Below are 20,074 nucleotides of genomic sequence, written 5' to 3'. Positions count from 1 at the left end.
GGAACTCCTGCTGCTTCACTGTCTCCCAGGAACAATGTGGCCACATAACTTTGTCTGGTACGCCTATTTTAATCTTGGCGGTCTGGAAATACACACATCCCTTTGAGAATTTTCCCCGGGGACAACACAGTCTGTAATTAACCCTTGTTAAACAATGAAAAGATCAGCAGAAAAGAAAAACACAGTGGAAACCATCTTCCCATACTAATGTGTATGCCTTAATCTAGTCAGAATTGAAGCGTGTGCTCTGAATCCAATGGGGTTTGTTTAGTTATACAGTATGTTGCGAATACTGGAGCAATTATTCATCCAAATTCTGCTTGCTCATGCATGTCCATCTCAAGTTTTATGCCTCAGTGAGGAATTATAACTGGTATTCATTTTTTATCAAAACAACATCATTGTCACAGAAGGAGTAGCAGTCTGTCTAGTTTAGCCACATGTTGAGCTCATTTCAGGTTTGCGTGTGTGGCTCTTGGTTTTATGTTTGAATATGAGCAACATATTCTCCTTCCAGACACTTCACCATCTAGTCTGGCTCCACAGAGTCAGTGTGTGTCTCGGCTCTGTCTGCCAGAGCTAATGACGAGACTGGATTGCCTCGGCCAGGAGAGGACGTGGACCACCGGGTCAAAGGAGCTGTCGCTCGGCCCTGACAGCACCGGGTGTCCCACATTTGAGCTTGAGCTAAATTGACGGTTCGATGGAGAGTGAGAAAGAAAGAAGAATGAAAGGAATGATAGATGGAGAGTGAGAGATAGTGAGAGAGCTGGGGAGGAGGATGAAAAAAGAGGGATGAAGGGCTGTACAGAGAAGGTGGGGAAAAGAGGGAGGAGAGAAGGGAAGGAGAGAGCTTGAAGAATACGGAGAAACTTTGATAGCTTTGATAATCAAATTAGAGGCCACAAAGTAAATATTAGAAAAGATCAAATATAAAAAAGTAAAGCTGCTGAAATGAGAGGGAAATACATTTGTCAGGTATTAAATTACGATATTGTGGCGCACAAATGATCTCTCTTTGTCCGATGTTTTATACTGCCATTGTAACAAAGGTTTGCAATCTTCTTCCGCAGTATGTGATGTTGCATTGACTGAAATACATTGTGAGGTGATCCTGTTATTTTGTCCACACGCTTCCTGAAGTGTTGTGGTTGTGATGATGGGAATGAGGATTTGGCTGAAACCTGAAAGCATTGACCAAAGTCCAAACTGTAGGGGGACAGGAAGTCAACCTAAGCAGACGGTGAGCGCCCCCTTGTGACACATTACAGAAACTACATTGTTACATTCAGAGTTCTGTGAGGAAGGAAGTACTCAGATCCTTTACTTAAGTAAAAGTATTAATATAATTTGTATTTATTCTGTACGAATAAACGTCCTGAATTCAAATTGAACATTTCTGGGAAATATATTAATTGGTCATGTGAGATTTTCAGGGCTTTCGTAGAGAACGCTGGTTTTGTTGGCTTTTTTTTTAATCTATGCATATTTTGCACATAACATAACATATAAAATACTTCCTGCACTGCAACAAACAGGCTCCAACATCGCGAGGGACAGAGGGGTCACAGCAGAGGAGGGGCCCTTGTTGTGAATAGATCCGGTCTGCTGTCAAATGGGCCAGTGCGGTCACTGGCTGGCCGGGACCGACTGGTCCTTCACCCTGAGCCAAGTTTCTCGCCATGTGCGCCTCTCTATTGTGAGCGGGCAGCAGCTCCCTCTGCAGGGGGCCCGGTCGCTCTTCAAAAAGGACATCCCGTACTGTGAGCTGCTCTCATCAACAAGTTCCTGAGGATCAGACCTCAAACTTCTGCCTGCTGAGTATTTTGGTCTCATCTCTGCTCACTGTTGTCCAGCTTTCAATTTGTTTGATACACCCAGAGGATACTGCGAGGTGAGGCTTTTACCATATTTCTTGTTTCTGTACTTGTTTGTTTTTTCTCTTTCTTTTATAGACACTTTTTCACCTTCTGTGTCTTTTAACAGCCTCTCTCCTCTCTATCTCTCTCAGTTTTTAAAGTTTATCTGGCAAGATGAGACTGACGTTTGTGACGCTGGCCATCAAGGAGAACGCCTGTGCCTCTCTGTCTGGTGTCACTGTTGTTCTGTGTCTTCTCACCTTCCTCCTGATGGCCATCAAGGGCCGAAAGAGCCACAACCACTCCCGATTGGACCTCACAAAATATCCCCCTCCTCCTGGCCCCACACCGTGGCCCCTTGTTGGGAATCTGCTCCAGATGGGGGACCAGATTCATCTTTCTCTAACCCGCTTGAGGCTCCAGTATGGAGATGTTTTCAAGGTACAGTAAAATGTGTTAAAAGCTGTGCAGAGGATTCAATATTTATTCATTCAATCATTTGTTCATTCCTTCACTCTAGATGCGTCTGGGCTCTCTGACTGTTGTCGTCCTGAGTGGATACAGCACCATCAGACAGGCGCTGGTTCGGCAGGGAGAAGCTTTTGCCGGACGACCCGACCTATTCACCTTTTCTGCCGTAGCCAACGGGACCAGTATGACCTTCAGTGAAAAGTATGGACCGGCGTGGATACTCCATAAGAAGCTGTGTAAGCATGCCCTCAGGGCTTTCTCCCAGGCTGAGCCCAGAGGATCTGGTGCCTCCTGCCTGCTGGAGGAGCATGTCTGTGCCGAGGCAGCTGAGATGGTGGATGTGATTCAGCAACAGGCTGCTGCTAAACGGGAAATGGGCCATGATAAGACGGGTATTGATCCGGTGATGCCCCTGGTAACCTCAGTGGCGAATGTTGTCTGTGCCCTCTGTTTTGGGAAAAGGTACGACTACAACGACAAGGAGTTCCTCACTATAGTTCACATCAACAACGAGGTCCTGAGGATCTTTGCGGCAGGAAACCTGGCTGATTTCTTCCCTGTGTTCCGCTACTTTCCGAGTCCATCTCTGAGGAAGATGGTTCAGCACATCCACAGGATGAACGGATTCATGGAGCGGCGCATCGAGGAACACATCAACACCTTTGATAAGGTAAGGAGGGCCGGCAGATACACAATGTAGTTGAAATGGAAAGAAATTGCAAAAGGTAATACACACTGAAGCATTGCAGTTGTCAATCACTGCTGTTGTGTTTTGCACACAGAAAAGTAAAGAACAATTCAAAATGTAAGGGTTGCATGCAATGCAAAAAATCACTGGTGTGATGAATCTTATCTGAACCTTAGCCAGTCTATTGCACATTGACCACAAAATACAAACAGAATGTCTTCAGGATTGCCTAACATGGTGGATGGCGTGTCTGAAAGTGTTGTTTTCTCTATATCTGTCCCTCTAATTTGCTGTCCACTATTTAATTTGACAGTGCACTCATACAGTAGTAGCGGTGAGTGCAACTGTAAACAAAAAAATAACAAACAAGTTCCCTGTGAGGGACCTTTGTTCTTGTGCAGAGTGGCTAAAATGTTCGCACGCACTCTAATTAGGAATTAGTATCCCACTGGAAGACACGCGTCGTACCATAACTGATCACTGTCTCTTCCCTAATTATTGCTTTTAAAACTTTCAACCTCTAAAGCTTCATAATCATTAATTACTCTATAGTTAGCTTGATTTTTTAATGTCAATGATTTAATACAGACGGCAACATAATCAATGTTACATGTCATATTGTACGTGTGTGTGTGTGTGTGTGTGTGATTGCAGAACTGTATCCGGGACATTACAGACGCGCTGATTGCACTCTGTGAAGACAGAGAAGAATTTAAGGATTCGTCTGTGCTCTCCAACTCTCAGATCATTCACACTGTCATAGACATCTTCGGAGCAGGTTAGTCCCACTGGAAGTTTCACTTAATATTATCATTGATGAAGAAATAGTGCCGGTAGTGACATGAATTTGAGCATATTGTTGAAGGTGATTACTCGCTTTTCACTGCAGTTGTGTTGTTTGTGATTTATTTGAAAAAAAGGATTTGACACCATCATTGCTGGTTTACAGTGGAGCCTGTTGTACCTGATCAAGTATCCCAACATCCAGGACAGAATACACCAGGAAATAGGTATTACTTTATGTTTAAGTATGAGCAATCGTCCAACTTTAACTGGCATATTCAGTACTTTCAGAGCATTACTGCATGCATGTTATATAAAGAGAATCGTCCAGTGACTCACTCTCATTGTCCAGAAACAGAAGGTCGCTCATTAATGATTAACGGTCACTTATGAGCTAAAGATATACGGCAAAACTGCTAAGTTTAGAGGAGAAAGTGTGGCTTCACATTCAGTGGCTCTTAAAATGTAACTTTAAGAACTTTACTGATCCCACATCGGGGAAATGTCCTTGTTACTGCAGCTCAAAAGTCAAAAAAGTAATGAAACAAGATAAAATCGCATAGCTACACTATGAGTATTTGAGATATAAATATCTTATCTGTTCAAATATATACCAAAAAAGTATTCAGAAAGTTGTGTTTTTAAGTTTACAAACAGGTGAAAATGCACCTCAGAGGAGGGGCCGTATGTGACGTATGTTAGGAAGTATCAACATTTCAGGCAGAATCAACATAATAAAAACCCAACAACAGCCAACCCGAGTGCCCTCCCCGGACAGACACAATCCGACAGCCACCAGAGAAACTCACAAAAGATCAGTCCAATTTGCTGACGCCAACTTTTGAAGTGGGTTGAACTGGTGCTGTCTGTTCTGGGGCACGTTGCATTTTCACAGGGAGAGAGAGAGCGAGAGAGAGAGAGAGAGAGAGAGAGAGAGAAGGCAGAAAGAGAGAGAGAGAGAGAGAGAGAGAGAGAGAGAGAGAGAGAGGGAGAAGAAGAGAGGCAGAAAGAGAGAGAGGAGAGAGAGATAGAGAGAGAGAGAGAGAGAGAAGGCAGAAAGAGAGAGATAGAGAGAGAGAGAGAGAGAGAGAGAGAGAGGGGAGATAGATAAGTGCGAAAGATAGAGGATCTCTCCTCCCGAGAGAGAGAACGCAGTGCAAAGTAATCTCGCTAGAGAGAAGAGAGAGTAGACTCACAGAGCCCTGGAAAGCAAGAAGACCCATAAGAGAGCCTCAGATAGACTCATATCTTCCTCGCTCCATATCGTTCCTAGCAGATCTTATATAGATCTTCCAGAGCTCTCCCGACGATCTCTCTCTAAGCCTCTCTCCCAATTCTCTCTTCGCTCAAGCTCTCTCTCGCTCTCGATACAGAGACTCCTAGACGACAGAGAGCCAGAGATAGGGAGAGGACCGAGAGACACTAGAGAGACAGCGATAGAGAGTAGAGAGCAGATAGGCAAAGCTCTCTCTCTATCTCTCGCTTTCTCTTCTCTCTCTCCCCTCTATATCATAGATCGATCGAGAGACACGCGCTCATACTATATATACACACAATATATCGACTCTCCTCTCTCTATAGATAGTATCCCTACTGATTCAGAGATATAGAGATTCCATAGAGACAGATAGAGATATAGGCAGATAGAGAATAGTAGAGTGCAGAGAGAGGAGAAGAGGCCCCCAAGAAAGAGAGAGAGGGGACAAGGCAGAGAGAGAGAGGCAGAGAGAGAGAGAGAGAGAGAGAGGCAGGATGAGCACGAGAGCGAGAGGAGAGAGAGGAGAGAGAAGAGAGGAGAGGCAGAGAGTACAAGGGGAGAAAGTAAAAGGAGACGGGATGAATCAGAGAGCGAGGCACAAACAACCAGAGAAAGAAAGAAAGGTTGGAGAGTTGTCCCAGACTGACACAAAGGCGGTAACACGCAAGGCACACTATGTGATCCCACATGGTTTGAAATACTTCACTTACTCATCACTTTAATTATAAATTAACACAACTAATTGACTGTGAAGCTTTTATTCTACTGTTTACAGTAAAGCTCACCATTTTAGTGGAAACCTTATTAGTGAACGAGGGAGAGCAAGATTCTTAATTACTGATGAAAGACGCTCATACTCTGGCATTGTAATTATTGTGAAGTACATGTTAAAAACTCAAAACATTCAACACGCCTCGCCCCCTTTAACCCTTGATGAACTGAGAGTGCAGCCACAACTTCAATGGCTCTACTGTACTCTTGCATCTTTCAAGACTTAGTCTTAGTCATCCCATAAAGTCTGGAAATGTATCAGTGTTCGTTCTTGCACCTAGCACATGTTTATCACAGGTCCTGATAGTTTCATAAAAGTTATCAGCTGTCACAGTTTACCACCGCTCTTTTGTCCTTTCCTGGTGAAAAGCTTAGAAATGTTTGATTTTACAAATTGCATTTGAATGCACCTTTAGTTTTGGTTACCAGGATGTCCTACTGCATCTGGTCACATTATGCATTTTGCAAGCCAGCATGCTTTTCTGGCGTTGCTGACCCACAATGCTTTGCGCAACAGATACATGAGGGTAAAAGTTCAAGACGCCATGTTTAGATTCAGGTCAAATGCCCCAATTGTATGCATACTGCATGCACCAGTACATACTTTGTAAGCTGCAGTATGTACAAAAAGTAAAAAGTATGCCTTAGCGTAGAGGTAATATAACAACTATATCTATTTGTAATTTGCTGTAAAACAACTTACGAATGGTGTTTCTTCCATAGACGACCACATTGGCACATCCAGACTGCCCAGGTTTTCAGATAAACCCAAGATGCCTTTCACGGAGGCGTTCCTATATGAAGTGTTTCGTCATGCTTCATACGTCCCTTTTACCATTCCTCACTGGTAACACAGTAGTTTACAGTACATTCATGTGTACAGTTGTATGTACTGTTGTTAAAACTCTGTTTCCCCTTCAGTACCACGAGAAACATCACTCTGAATGGATATTTCATTCCCAAAGATACATGTGTCTTCATTAACCAGTATCAAGTCAATCATGATGTGTGAGTAGCAAGCAATCATCCCTACATTAAGACGTGGATTGTATCAGTGACTCTTTCAACATCAAGAATGTGTTTCAAATCTTCATGTTTCTCGCTCTGTCCCAGCGATCTTTGGGGTGATCCGGACGCATTTCGCCCTGAACGCTTCCTGGGTTCCTCGGGACTCCTCAACAAGGAGCTGACGGAGAAGGTTCTCATCTTCGGCATGGGGAAGAGACGCTGTCTCGGGGATGGATTTGCACGTCTGGAGATGTTTGTCTTTATCACCACGCTGCTCCACGGGCTGCGGATTGAAAACGTTCCAGAGCAGGAGCTGGATCTCAGCTCCGATTTTGGCCTGACTATGAAACCGCGTCCGTACAGGATTAACATCTCCTCGAGGTTTTAGACCAAATGATTCTGTGTGGATGTTTAAGCCACCAGATTTGGCTAAAAGGGAAATATGTATGTACAAATATGTTTCTAAAATGAGCTAGAAATAGCATTAGATATGAACTAACTTCATGTTTGTATTAACACAACAATATTTATGACAATGGAGGGTCATTGAAAGTGCTTCTGTGCCCGTACTTTGAAGGGGAAGAGTCCCTCCGCCTTCCTGTCCCACTACATTAAAAATGAAACTAGCTTGAAAACGTCCCCTCATTAAAAGCCTTTATCTTAAGTTATTAGTTACAGTTAAACGCTGAGGGAGGGAGAGAGAGGGCTTTTCAGATTGGTGATCAACGCCTCAGGCCTCAAACTGTGTTCACGCAGGGTTCATCCTCACTCTCGTCGGCCCTCTGTTCCTCCTCCTCACTTCAACTTCTCTCCTCCAACTCTCCTATCTCCTCCTCATCAGTTAGATTCCTTTCATCTCCTCCCCCCCTCATGTCTCCGTCCTGTCCGTACCCCCCTTTCCCTTGCTTCTAATCCTCTTTTATCGTAGCTTCGAGGCAAACACTGTTGAGCTCAAATCTCACCCAGTGGCTCTGTGAGGAATGACGCAAACATATATATATTAAGACATGCAAGTTCGTCTTTTTGAACATCCTCCCCCTCGCCTATCAGTGCTGTGACCTCCCACACAGATTAGATACAGTCCTAGACATCTTTGAGGGCGGTAAAGAGGACAGCAGAGTGTGAAATTAAGGCATTTCTCATTTTAGAAGCTAAATGTAAAGAAGCATGGCCATATGCGTATGGACAAAAGAGGAGTCAGGCAGAATTACTTATCCTTAAATGAAAAGTGTGGAAGTTATGTTCATGACAGCATTATCTCTTTTAAACTTTTATACATGCGGGGAAAGTCTACTGAGGACTCGTGTCTTTTCCAGCAGAGTCCTACCTGTAAACTGCATTTTACAGACACATTAGCGTTGGCTAGTGAGATGTTGCACTGAGATGAAAGTGTCAAATTAAAAAGCCTTTCCACTCAACATGGTGTCTTGCTTTTTCTTACTTCACTTGGATGTTTGAGCTTCACTGTAAAGGATGATTTATGTGCAGAGTTCAACACTAGAAGGCTGTTTTCTCATTAAAGTTTCTCTACGCTCAGCTAAAATTACATTTTAACGTGTACGTACAAGCATGAAGTCAATCATCCAACATGCAACTTACACAAGTGCACATAGGAGACGATTTGTGTCCAGCAGTTAAAGTTTTGGGGAAACATATTTGCATGTTCATAGATTCATTATTACTCCGTGAGGGAGAAAGAGTAGTCTTTTTAAAATGAAAAAGTAATTTGTGGGGAATAGCAGTTATTATTTCTGTGTTCATGCCACTGCAGAACATACTGGTTTAGTGGTCCTTACATTGGTTAAAGCAATATTAAAGTAAAATAAAAGTGACCTCAGTAGAATAAACATTTAGGGATGGTAATGTTGGTCTGTGGGTCGACTAAAGTACTAAAATATTCAAGTATTGTCACGTAAAACTGTAGACTGTAAGACTATCATACCATGTGAGGTCATACTATAAAAAAATAAAAAGGAAACTGCTTAACTTCTGTGTTGCACTATTTTTATTTTCAAGCCAAATATTTCCCAATAAAGTTCTTATTGTACATATCCTGTAACTCTCAGTGACCTCAATGACCTCCAACAACTCCAACACCGTCTCATGGCTGCAGGCACACAACCAGTTACTGTATTAAAGGCATCAATCCCAGTTTGCCTGTGTGTGGCCACATATGCAAAACATTTACATTGGTTTGTGTCGTTTAATTAACAAAACACACCCAGAGGACGAGACTCATCAACCCTGTTCCCTCTCCATGTGCTCTCTGTGTCTTTGTCTTTCACTTTGTTCTAGTCCACAGAGCTCACAGTAGGATTTAAACTATGGCCGTCATAAAAGAATAACAAATCACAGGGAACATGTGCTGCATGGCCGCTGATCTAAAGCAGCCAATAAAACACAGCACGCAATGCAAGGAGTCACGGCTCTAATGGGACGTGACAAAGAGGAGCTACACCCGAGGTATAGATTAAAAAGGCTGAACAATTAAGATTGGGCCCATATGCAGACAAAAGACAGTCTTCTTATAGAAACTGCTGTCCCCCATCAGCACTGAGATGCCACCCTGGCTCAAACTATTTCAGTTTGAAGCATCGACTGCTGAGACTGTTTTAGTCCGAGCCAAAGTCTAGAGCAGGGGTGTCAAACTCATGTTAGTTCAGGGGCCACATTCAGCACAATTTGACCTCGAGTGGGACGGACCAGTAAAATCATAACATAATAACCTTTAAATAACGACAACTCCACATTTTTCCCTTTGTTTTAGTGCAAAAAGTACATTCTGAAAATGTCTATCTTTTAAAACCTGAAATGTCTTAAGAAATAAAGTTTCTATTTCAACAATATTATGCCTCGGTTCATCATTTACACATGTGCGTTACAACTTACAGGTCACAGTGTATCTACAAAGGCACACAACATTTCCTCACAGGTATCTGGAACAGTGGTTTACTTTATGATCAAAACAAATAATCTTTACACTTTGCAAAGTCATCCCGCGGGCCGGATTGGACCCTCTGGCGGGCCGGTTTTGGCCCCCCCCGGGCCGCATCTTTGACACCCCCTGGCCTAGAGAGTGAGACAAAAAATAAGCAAATAAATCATTGCTCCTCCACCGATATAAAACACCATATCAACGTTTAAAGGGAATGAAAACCTTTGAGGCCTTGCATACGATTGTCTTTACCTTCTGTCATGATGCTCTAATTTTAGTAAACCCGTTGCCCGTCTGAAATAAGTAAAGAACAAAAGGACAGGGCCTTTGCGTGTTTGAGAGTGTGTAATATGAACAGGTCATTGGCGCTGGAAACTTAACCTCTCTAATGGGCTACAAACTCGTTTGCCTTTTCCTTCATACAATAGGAGTGCAAATTGAATGACCAACTGACTTCCTATTTGCCTCTTCAGTTACACGTGAAGCGCTGCATTGTGGGGGCCTCATTCTATAGAGCCAGGCAGGCAGCACACATTAACAAACTGCACGCAATCCCCTGAATGCATCTGTCAGTGCCCCGGGAGTGATGTCACGGTCTCTCCATGCGACTAAATGAAAGATTCATATGACTTGGAATATGTGCTAGTTCATTAGCACGCACAGCTTAATGCACCGTGTAAGCAACGCAAACAATGTTCAAGACAGGACACAAACAATCCTGGTTCAACACTTTACTCTGTAATTCCTTGTTGTCCTCTGTGGGGGTCACTGAGGCCTTTATTTCAAACATCATGGATACACTTTATGTAAGGCCTAATGTGCTGTGAAAAGCACACTCTGTGTTTGCTGGGGATCCAGCAGAACACATTTTCTGTCTGTTCAAAATGCAGCAAACACGTTTTATGGCAGTACAGTGTGATCAAATATATAAAGATATATTGTTTCTGTTCTTCATAAGGATGTTATATTTTATTCATGAGAGTCTTAACTAGTATACATTAAGATTCTAAAAGTGTTTGTCCATTTAAGCGTTTAAAAATACACATTTTAACCCACATCGTCCGGCGGGGGACGTTTGGGACATGCTGCTTTTTATTTTCAACCATTTTGCGGTACTTCAGGAAACGAATGAAGGGAGTCAGATATTGAGCCGTCAGGAGATAAGGAAGAAGAGAACCAGGCTTAAAAAGATGTTATATTTGTTTCAAATGTTCGTCAAACAAGAAAGAATTAAAAAGAAAATGTATTATTCTATTATATGAATAATTGTGCCTTTGACTCTTTGTGGAAAAGATTAACTCGATGTCCCCCATATTACAAAAATAAATAACATTGTTGAGATATCTTTGTGATATGTTCCTTACAATTACTTAAAATGATGTTATATTATTAAAACCATTTTTCTTCAAACGTCCTCCTCTTCCACCGTCTGTCCTGACCTCAGCTTCATGATCACCTACAGTATCAGAAAAAGAAAAACAGTTAGCATTTTAATTTCACTGGACATATAGATTCATGTTGTGTAACACACACCTCTTTCAGCTGGGAAATCTCTTTGCTTTCCACATGTCTCTGAGCATTGTTTGTTATGGCCTTCACTCTTGTTGCGTAACTACAGAGTTCAGGAAGTTCATGTGTTATCAAGGAGTGTGTTAGCGTTCAGATAATGGAAAGACTGAAGACTTACACGAGAGATGTGAGCGTCTCTTCAACGTTGCATTCTGAAGGAGAGATGTTGACGATCATGAGAGTTTTGGCATTTCCACCCAGAGAGTCCTGCATCACCTGAGAGGGATGAAATGCACAGGTCACATTCGGCTGACCTGCAGTCCACACATCACAAATCACAAACAGATGTTCATTGCTACAATTTTCTGTACCTGTGTCAGCTTGCTATTCCTGTATGGTACATGAGGCAGTTCTGCAGACAAGGCTGAGATGACGTCACCCAGGGCACTCAGAGATTTGTTAATGGAGTTAGCCTCCTGCAGAGGGAGGGAGAGGAGCATTTAAAGAGGCCATGAGAAATATCTGATACCTTACAATCACTTGTGAAACATGACAGTACGAGCAAACCTTTAGCTGGTGGTCCTTGGCACCAGTCTTGGCTGCTCTCTCACTGCCTGCCAGGTCCACAAGGCTCAGCTTCCCGGTGCTCACACTGCCATTGGTCAGATTCCTGCTCTCCACCATGATGCAAACAATGAGATGCGAGCGGGAACTTTCCACATTCATCTCTTGGGAAACGTACACGACATAAAAGGCCCTGAATGCACTTTGATTTGGCAGAAACAATTTTTTTTTTTATCAATGTGGAGTCTTTAGATCCTGATTTAGATGAGTTGATTAATTAATTAATTAGTGCTCCCTATAACTAAAACATTCAGTGCATGACTCTGCTGACCTGTGTGCATTTATAAAACAATGTTGCTCCTCTATCTACAGAATGCTGATTCAAAGTTTGCCTGCGCTGCCACCCACCGCCCGGTCCAGTAATGATGTACCTAGCTGCCGCTGCGTCACACTGACTGTAACTAACACGATTAATCCAAACCATTTAGCAGGGCCCTGCTTGAACTGGGCTGCATGGCACGGTATAGAGAAACTCACTGGTGGCAGAGATGTGTCGGTTTGCGCAGGCCTGCTGGAACAGAGCGTAGAGCTCCTGAGCACTGGAAGCCTCTTTTGTCTCTGCTCCTTGGGCGAACACAACCCCCTTTCTGTTCCTTTTGATCTCCACCCGCCTGGCCTGGCCATGTGACTGAGGCTGTGCATGGGCCTCACCAGCCAGGCTCACAAAGAGGTCCTGCAGTCTGTCGTTGTACAGCTCCAGCATATAGGCCGAAACCTCAGGTTCAAGGATGAGGAGGCAGAGCAAGGAGGAAGAGAAAGACAAGAGAGGAGAGATAATGTGAGGTTCTTAATAGATGTAAGATCTTTCCTGTCTCGCAGAAAATAAGTCTGTTACCTTGAAGTCGAATTTGGTGCTGCTCTCCCGTATGATATCAAATATGGCATTAAAAGATCTCGGCATGATCCCGGGGTTCTTCTGTTCCTTGTCCCCCACCATGGTGAAGGTCTTCCCTGAGCCCGTCTGGCCGTATGCAAAGATACAGACGTTGTATCCATCGATAGCCGACTGAATCAGCCTGTGGGGGAAATATATCATAACCTGCTGAGCTGACGGCATTTCAACATCTGCCCCTCAGGCGCCTCCATCAGTATGTTACCTATGTTACTTAAAGTACTCGCATGGTGGAGTAGCGTGCCTGCACAAGCGTGAGACCGTTTATGCAGAAGTGATTTAAATAATAAAGGTTTTTAGTGAAGAATGAGTTGTATAAGAGTTTGTAAACAGATGTTTTCATTTAGTTTCGCTACAATTTCTGTGTGTGTTATGGTACATTTGTGAATATACTTTAGGAAGCATAGTCCCCCTCACCTGTGGGTGTCATGAAACAATTCATCCTGAGAGGCTTCAGCACTGAACACCTTGTCAAACTGAAACTCCCTCGGCCCACGAGGGGTTTCCACTGTGACAGAGTAATCATCGATTTTCTCCACACTGATGGCTCCACCCTGCGCATCCTCGGTTCGGCTCACCGGTCGAATCCGACAAAACACTCTGATTTTACCTGAGAAAAAACAAAGGAAAAGTGAGGGTTGAACTGAGAAGGCCTCACATGGTGGTGTTTAATCTAATACATGAATATTAAACCAATGAGTACCTTTCATGTTTTCCACCATGTTGTAATACTTCTTCCTCATTGTCCTTTCTGAAGTGTAGTTCTCAATCACTTTCTTTTTCTCGTCTTTAACTTGCTTTAGCTTGAGAGAAGAGCATGACAACACACAGCTTTATTACAAACATGCATTTGTAGCTTCTTGAACAGCTTACAAACAGTTCTTAATAATGCAAAAATATTTCACTTTATGCGTCTGAGAACTTAAAAACCTTTTGAAAAGTCAATGGATTTGCTACGATGTAATCAAGTTAATAAATCCAGTGAAACTCCCGTCTGACCTTTTTGAATTCCAGCAGATTCATCACTTCTTCTGTGTTTTTTGACCTGACCTGTGTGATAAATGACCAACCTGATCCTGCAGCAAGAGAAGTTGCTGACCAACACTCTTCACTCCCTCCGTGGTTCGGATTGTCCCTCGTCCCAAGATGTCCTCCAGCTCTGAGACCGCGTCGCAGTCTGAGCAAAACAGAAATGACAATAAGACCACTGATATAAGTGATGCACCTGTGAACCAAATGTAGACACAGAAGACTGGCGTACATGAGAGTGACCAGATGCAAGTATTACAGTTGAATACATGTGAAGTGAATATAATCATTCATCTACAGTTGGCTGTATTTGAGGTAATTATTTACCATTTATTTCAGGGCTTTCTCCGGTTTTGATGCAGTCCAAAGCTAATTGAGAGACCTCGAACCCTCTCATTGTTTCTTGTAGTAAAGACAAACTGGACTCATATTCATCTAACCTGAAGAGTTAAGGAAAATCATTTGAATTATTGTTATATTTCAAACAATAAAAGGAAGAAGGATGTGAAAATCCTTCTGGCTGGCTGTGCCCAACAAATAATAGTAATAGTAATTTAGTGTTTAAGCTGTTTCCACGACTCTAACCCCTCTTGGTCACTGGTCTTATCCTCTCTGCCATTACTGTCTCCTTTAGCCTGTAGATGTTCCAGCTTGTCTCTGGCTTGGACCAGAGAGACCCTATTCTCCTCAATCATCAGGTCCAAAAGAGCTCTGGTGTCAGACACGGCACTGCAGATAGCATGAGCCTGGAAAACAAAAACAAAGCATCCTTAGGGTATTAATATAAACAAAGTCATAATATGTCTAGGAAAACAGAACGGAGTATTTCCTGCCAGCAGCAAAACAAAGAATGCCATATTTAGAGTAAGTTGATGCACCGGTTTAACATAGTTTATTATTGGAACAGCACCTTTTGGATGACAGTGGGAAGCAGAACGCTGCAGGGCGGCTGAGGGACGGGAGGGACGGGAGGGATGGGGCTCCTCTCCGCCTCCAGCAGCTCAGTGATCTCTCTCTCCCTCTGGTACAGACTCTCCTTCAGCTCCTCCAGACGGGCTTTAGCCCCCTCCAGTGGCCGATCGGACTCATTACAGGCCTGCAGATAGAATCAGTACACACATGACAAAAACATCATTTCTCATAGAGATAGTTTTGTTGTTATCTGCGGATGTTTGAGATAAGTTTTATGTTTTATTTGCACATTTTTAAAAAGAAAGGTCAGAGGTCACATGTGTATGTGGGCTTTTTGAAGACACCTTTTTTAACATGCATATCTTTTCTCTGCCTAATCACATTGTAAATTATGGAAATGTTGAATACTCATGTGCACAGCAAAGCACACACAGTGACATTTAGACTCTGCATTTAACCCGTCCTAGTATAATAGTATAGTATTAGTATAATAGCTATTATATTATCAGCGCCTGGGGAACAGTGTGGGTGCCCTGCTCAAGGACACCTCAGCAGTGCCCAGGAGGTGAGCTGGTTCCTCTCAAAGTACCAGTCCACACTCCATACTTGTCCCGCTTGTGGACTTGAACTAAGCACTAAGTGAATTTTTTTGTTGTTGAAAGCTTCAAATCATTAATTTCTAAATCCTAGATATAGATATGGACATGTTCCTATTATATTTTTAGAAGTTAGGCTGCTATTTCAAATGGCAAACAACGTGGTAATAACGCTGTCCCCGTCTTTGTTCTATGACAGAAAGACAGAATGCCTTGTTGATATGTTTATAATCTTAGATCATACTCAGCTGCCACTGTAAGTCATTCCAACCCACCACAGTCTGTTGTTGAGCTGAAAGTCTTTTGTTCTCTGAGCTTTCACTTTCTTCAGCGACTTCCTGCTTCTCCTGTGACGATACCGTCAACATTTCTTGGATTTTTCCTACTTCCTGTCTGGCCATTTGCAGCTCCTGTAGTGCTGTTCACAGGGTGTTAATAAAGGTGGTAAATGCAAAGGTCAGGGATTGTGAAGACATACATGGCTGCAGAGACTCACTGGAGGCCTGGTGACTGTGCAGGACATCCAGCCTGTTGGAGAACAGTTCCAGCATTTTGCTCTAAAGGAAAGACAGAAACAAAGTTGGTCCAATAATTATGTACTAAGGTATGTAAAGACCAATATGTCCACAAGAGGAACACATAAGAATTTGTGACGCCTGCCAGATTCCTATGCAACCTTTTCTCTGTGCCACTGCAGGACCTCCTCTTTACTCCTCCTCTTCTCAGCTGTCTGCTCCTCCAGCAGCTGCTCGATCTGTGCAGTCAAGGCCTGCAGGAAACCGGGCCAGGCAAGTAGAGAAATACATACATAAATAAATACATAAAGCTGTTTAATGTTTCAACTATCATGTGCACCAACATGCCTGCAGAGATGAGAGAGTTTGACTGTTGTAGAACCAGTGAAAACAAAGCAGAAGAGCTGCAGGAGGTGCAGTGGAGTGAGCCAGATAATAAGGAAGGAAACAGGGAGGGAGTTGGTTGGGTTTAAAATATGAGATGCACTTAAGTAAGAGGTACTGAGGGAGAGATGGACCGACTAATGACTCTCACTTACTGCCACTCTCCTCTCACAGTCAGCGCTCTTCTTCTCCACTTTCTCCTGGTAGAGGTCCAGGATTCTCTTCAGAGTGCTCAATTTGTTCTGGTGATGAGATCTGATCCTCTGCACAGTCCACTCCTGAACACACAATAATATTTGTATCACCATTATTTATTAGAGCTCTCTCACACACACACACACACACACACACACACACACACACACACACACACACACACACACACACACACACACACACACCTCACCTGGTTCTCGCGTGCTGTGATCTGAAAGTTCTCCTCCAGCTGCTGCACCACATCCAGGTGTCTTCTCTTCATTGCTTCCATGTCGTCGGCGATCTGTTTTGGGGTATATGTTAACACACACACAAAAAGGGCTGGGTGATCTGGGCAAAACATTCTATCCCAATATAGGTGAATAAACCACATGGTAATCAGAATCAGAACCTACACCTCATGTACAATAAATAGCATCCTGGTTGCATCAAATGCCTTCCAGGGGCACACAAGCAGCATCAGGGCAGCCATGTGAGTGTGAGGAAGAACACAACACGGTCTCACAGTGACTCTGTGTCTGCCCGTCACTGAAGAGCTGGACACAGCTCGAAGTCACATGTCTAAAAAAATATCACTGTTTTCATCAGAGTTTGGAGTCATACATGTTTTTGTCTAGCGGTATAAAACTGATTCTACTGTGAGTATAAGTACATCGCTGTGGGAGACACAGTGCTTGTTCTCGTGCACATTATTTCACCTGTGTGATGCAGAGCTCGGCCGACTCGTACGGGATGTAGATCTTTACATCTCGTGACCTCTCAGCTTCTACCGACTGATCTGCGTCACTGCTATCGGACAGCTGAGAGTCTGATGAGCCTGCATGAAGAACACGCTGTAAATCACCATTCAGCTCAGAGCATGCACGCAAAAGGATATCAGCACTATCACTTTGTACCTATAATAAGTGTACAAATCATATAGTTAAGTAATGCTTAACTAATGCATGACTCTTGATGATTTAAAGCATAAATGAATGCAGGATTTATCATGAATTCCTTTGACTCACCATTAAAAATGAACAAGTCACGATGACTTTATGTGATAAATTCACACTTCAATCAATCATCAAGTAAGAAATGTAAACTCACAGTTACTTCATATGTTTATTAATGATTAATTGATTATTTGTACGACCAAATCAGCTGAATTCCAGTTACATAAAAGTCCCATGCATTAGCTCAGGCTCTGTGAAAGCAGAAAAGTACATATACTCATGGAAATATTAAGTTTAATAAATAATAAATAATATGAACTTCATATGGAGGATGCTCAGGTCTGAGATGTTGTTATGTAACTGGAATGCAGCTAATTTGGTCAAATATCATATGCAGAAACTGTGGATTAATATTCCTTACACGATGAAACTTCATATCATATGAGTCATGTTAGTTAAGCATTACTTGATTTGCACCCTTGATAGTCAGTAACAACAAGCTTCTGTAGCCTCCACAGCTTCTATACACCTGCAGTATCTTCCTCACCTCCCCACCTAACCCCATCATCATCATCATCCCGTTTCTTCATCATTTTACAGCACCTGGGTTGACATCTTGTCCGGGGTGTTTTCTGTGGTGGGGGCCGATCCAGCGTCTGAACGCAGCCCACCTCTTCATCCATAGAGTTTGGTGACGGATGACAGCTTGAACAACGAAGCGAATGTTGCGGGACAGTTGGAAACAGATTGGAGAGTAACAGGTGAGGGAAAGAAGAGGAGCGTCAGAGTCACACCAAGTCATATTCTTCTATTGTCTAATTATTTTTACAAAGTAGTGAATGTGCTGATATAAAATTGCACCTCACCCCCATTATTAATAAACTGTTTTTTTCACTATGCTTGTGAATATAGTATTTATAATAAAGTTCTGCTTTGTTAATATTTAATGCTATATTTAATAGAAAGGAAAATATAATAATTCCAACCATCCAGAATTATCCTTCAGTCATTAAACTGCAGAGAGCTTCAAATATTCAATTACATAATCATAAAGTTAACAGATAAATGCCAAACGCTGGAGCTCATGAATCGCTCGTCCAGCTCTGTGTGGTCACGGTGTGTGTGTGTGTGTGTGTGTGTGTGTGTGTGTGTGTCTCTTTTTACATAGATGCAGTTTTGAGGGAAATAAAACACATAAATCTCAGTGAATTCTTTTACATTTTATTTATGATGTTTAAAACATGTTTTACATCTTTATGATTACGATGAGGGATTAGCATGCAGTGTCTGTTTACATTTCTGAATATGTAGGTCATTTCAATAATAGTTATAATTTCTCAGTTACAGTAAACAGTTAGTCCCTTTTTATTTTTATGTAGAACTTAATCCAACAGCGTCGCCATAACGACAATATTGACACATTCCAGAAAAATGCCTGACTGTCTCTTACATTCCCATCCCACCCTCTCCCCTCTTTGTTTCCTCAAACAGGAATGTGGGCGTGCCGTCATGCTTTCCTCCCAGAAACACCTTTCAGTAGAGAAACAGAAAATGTGTCAGGAATTATCGAGGAAAGTTGGATAAAAACGTAGCTGTTTGGGTTTGCATTCGGTTGGAGGTTAAAGTGCAAAGGTTAAAGGTCACCGTGATTGTGTGTGTGTGTGTGTGTGTGTGTGTGTGTGTGTGTGTGTGTGTGTGTGTGTGTGTGTGTAGGAGGTTGTACTGGTCTGACCTGCTGCGCTGTTCTCGTACTCAAACTGTGTGTTATGAATGATTGGACGCGGCCTCTCATCCTTCTGCTCTGGTACGCTGCCTGGTAAATCCTCCAGTATTTGCGTTGACACAGCGACCCGTTCAGACCGCGGGGACAACACAAGGTCCTCGGGGCCGGGAGACCTGTTAGTTGTCTCCCAGGCGCCTGAGAAGAAATAAAAGATGCAGACGGTGTGGAAGAAAATTTAGATATGCAAAACAGATAAATAGACAAACTGAGTTTTTGGGCTTGGTATATGATAGATGTTGCATTTCTATTGTGAAATGTGGCATATATATATTGTTTATTATTATTGATGTATTCTTAATAAATCACGTCCGCTAACAACAATCGGTCGCTGCGCCGTGAACATCCACTTCGGCAATGTTCGGGCGATGACGTCACAAGTAGAACACAGCCGCCAGTGTTCGTCTGCGTTGAAGCGTCCAGCAAAGACTGATTCAATTATTACGAGAAAGAACGGACAACAATCGATCGCCAAGGATACTTGTGAAGCGATGTGTTGTATGGAGATGTGGGGCCGTCTCCAAATCTAGCTTTCTGTGGCCAAAATATGATAAAATGTCAAGTGACAAGTGCGTCGAACGAGGGCAGACTTCGCTGGACCAGGAAAACCGGGGTCGATGAAACGCAGATGCTGTGCCTACAATACTGCAGAGACCCCAGCACAAGCCAGCACGCCGACTCAAACACGTCCGCCGGTGCAGAGTCCTCCACCAAAGAGACGACGAAATGCATTCGCCAAAAGGGAGAGAGCGAAGGTAAGCCGTGCTACTTCTTTACTGTATTTATTGTTTCAAGCATAAAGCCATCATCGGTCTCGGCCTACTGTATGTAACGAGTTTACACCAGGCCCTATCTGTGTTATTGTTTGTAGTATTAATAACTTTAGCTAATTACACTTCATTAGCTTAA

At 42.9% G+C, this 20,074-nt stretch overlaps 2 protein-coding genes across 2 annotated transcripts; one reads left to right on the top strand and one right to left on the bottom strand.

The window, feature by feature from the left end:
- Nucleotides 1-1,648: 1,648 nt before the first annotated feature.
- cyp1d1 (cytochrome P450, family 1, subfamily D, polypeptide 1) lies at nt 1,649-8,246 on the top strand. The gene is made up of 8 exons (XM_029440228.1): nt 1,649-1,894; nt 2,012-2,300; nt 2,380-3,000; nt 3,673-3,796; nt 3,939-4,028; nt 6,554-6,677; nt 6,752-6,838; nt 6,944-8,246. The coding sequence occupies exons 2-8, from the start codon at nt 2,034-2,036 to the stop codon at nt 7,224-7,226; spliced, it is 1,596 nt and encodes a 531-aa protein (XP_029296088.1). The 5' UTR covers nt 1,649-1,894; nt 2,012-2,033; the 3' UTR covers nt 7,227-8,246.
- A 2,107-nt stretch (nt 8,247-10,353) lies between these two features.
- Nucleotides 10,354-15,703, bottom strand: kifl (kinesin family-like). The gene is made up of 14 exons (XM_029440045.1): nt 15,611-15,703; nt 14,738-14,923; nt 14,413-14,573; nt 14,155-14,267; nt 13,869-13,975; nt 13,502-13,601; nt 13,216-13,408; nt 12,742-12,922; nt 12,384-12,621; nt 11,850-12,010; nt 11,654-11,758; nt 11,461-11,558; nt 11,307-11,385; nt 10,354-11,229 (listed from the first exon to the last, which is right to left on the bottom strand). Exons 1-14 carry the CDS (start codon nt 15,701-15,703, stop codon nt 11,179-11,181), a joined length of 1,866 nt encoding a protein of 621 aa, XP_029295905.1. The 3' UTR covers nt 10,354-11,178.
- Nucleotides 15,704-20,074: the final 4,371 nt, after the last annotated feature.

Source organism: Cottoperca gobio, chromosome 9, assembly GCF_900634415.1.
Source record: "Cottoperca gobio chromosome 9, fCotGob3.1, whole genome shotgun sequence".
In the NCBI taxonomy this organism is placed as follows: Eukaryota; Metazoa; Chordata; class Actinopteri; order Perciformes; family Bovichtidae; genus Cottoperca; species Cottoperca gobio.
Note: the sequence above shows the minus strand (reverse complement) of the source record. Positions and strands in the feature narration are given on the sequence as shown.

Excerpts from the sequence above, each read along its gene's own strand:
- cyp1d1 (XM_029440228.1), top strand. The coding sequence starts at position 2,034 with ATGAGACTGACGTTTGTGACGCTGGCCATCAAGGAGAACGCCTGTGCC. Across the intron at positions 3,001-3,672 it reads ACATCAACACCTTTGATAAG|AACTGTATCCGGGACATTAC; the intron begins GTAAGGAGGGCC and ends GTGTGATTGCAG. Across the intron at positions 6,678-6,751 it reads CCTTTTACCATTCCTCACTG|TACCACGAGAAACATCACTC; the intron begins GTAACACAGTAG and ends TTTCCCCTTCAG.
- kifl (XM_029440045.1), bottom strand. The coding sequence starts at position 15,703 with ATGTTGACGGTATCGTCACAGGAGAAGCAGGAAGTCGCTGAAGAAAGT. Across the intron at positions 12,011-12,383 it reads CCGACACATCTCTGCCACCA|AGATGAATGTGGAAAGTTCC; the intron begins GTGAGTTTCTCT and ends ACGTTTCCCAAG. Across the intron at positions 11,386-11,460 it reads GAGACGCTCACATCTCTCGT|TTACGCAACAAGAGTGAAGG; the intron begins GTAAGTCTTCAG and ends TGAACTCTGTAG.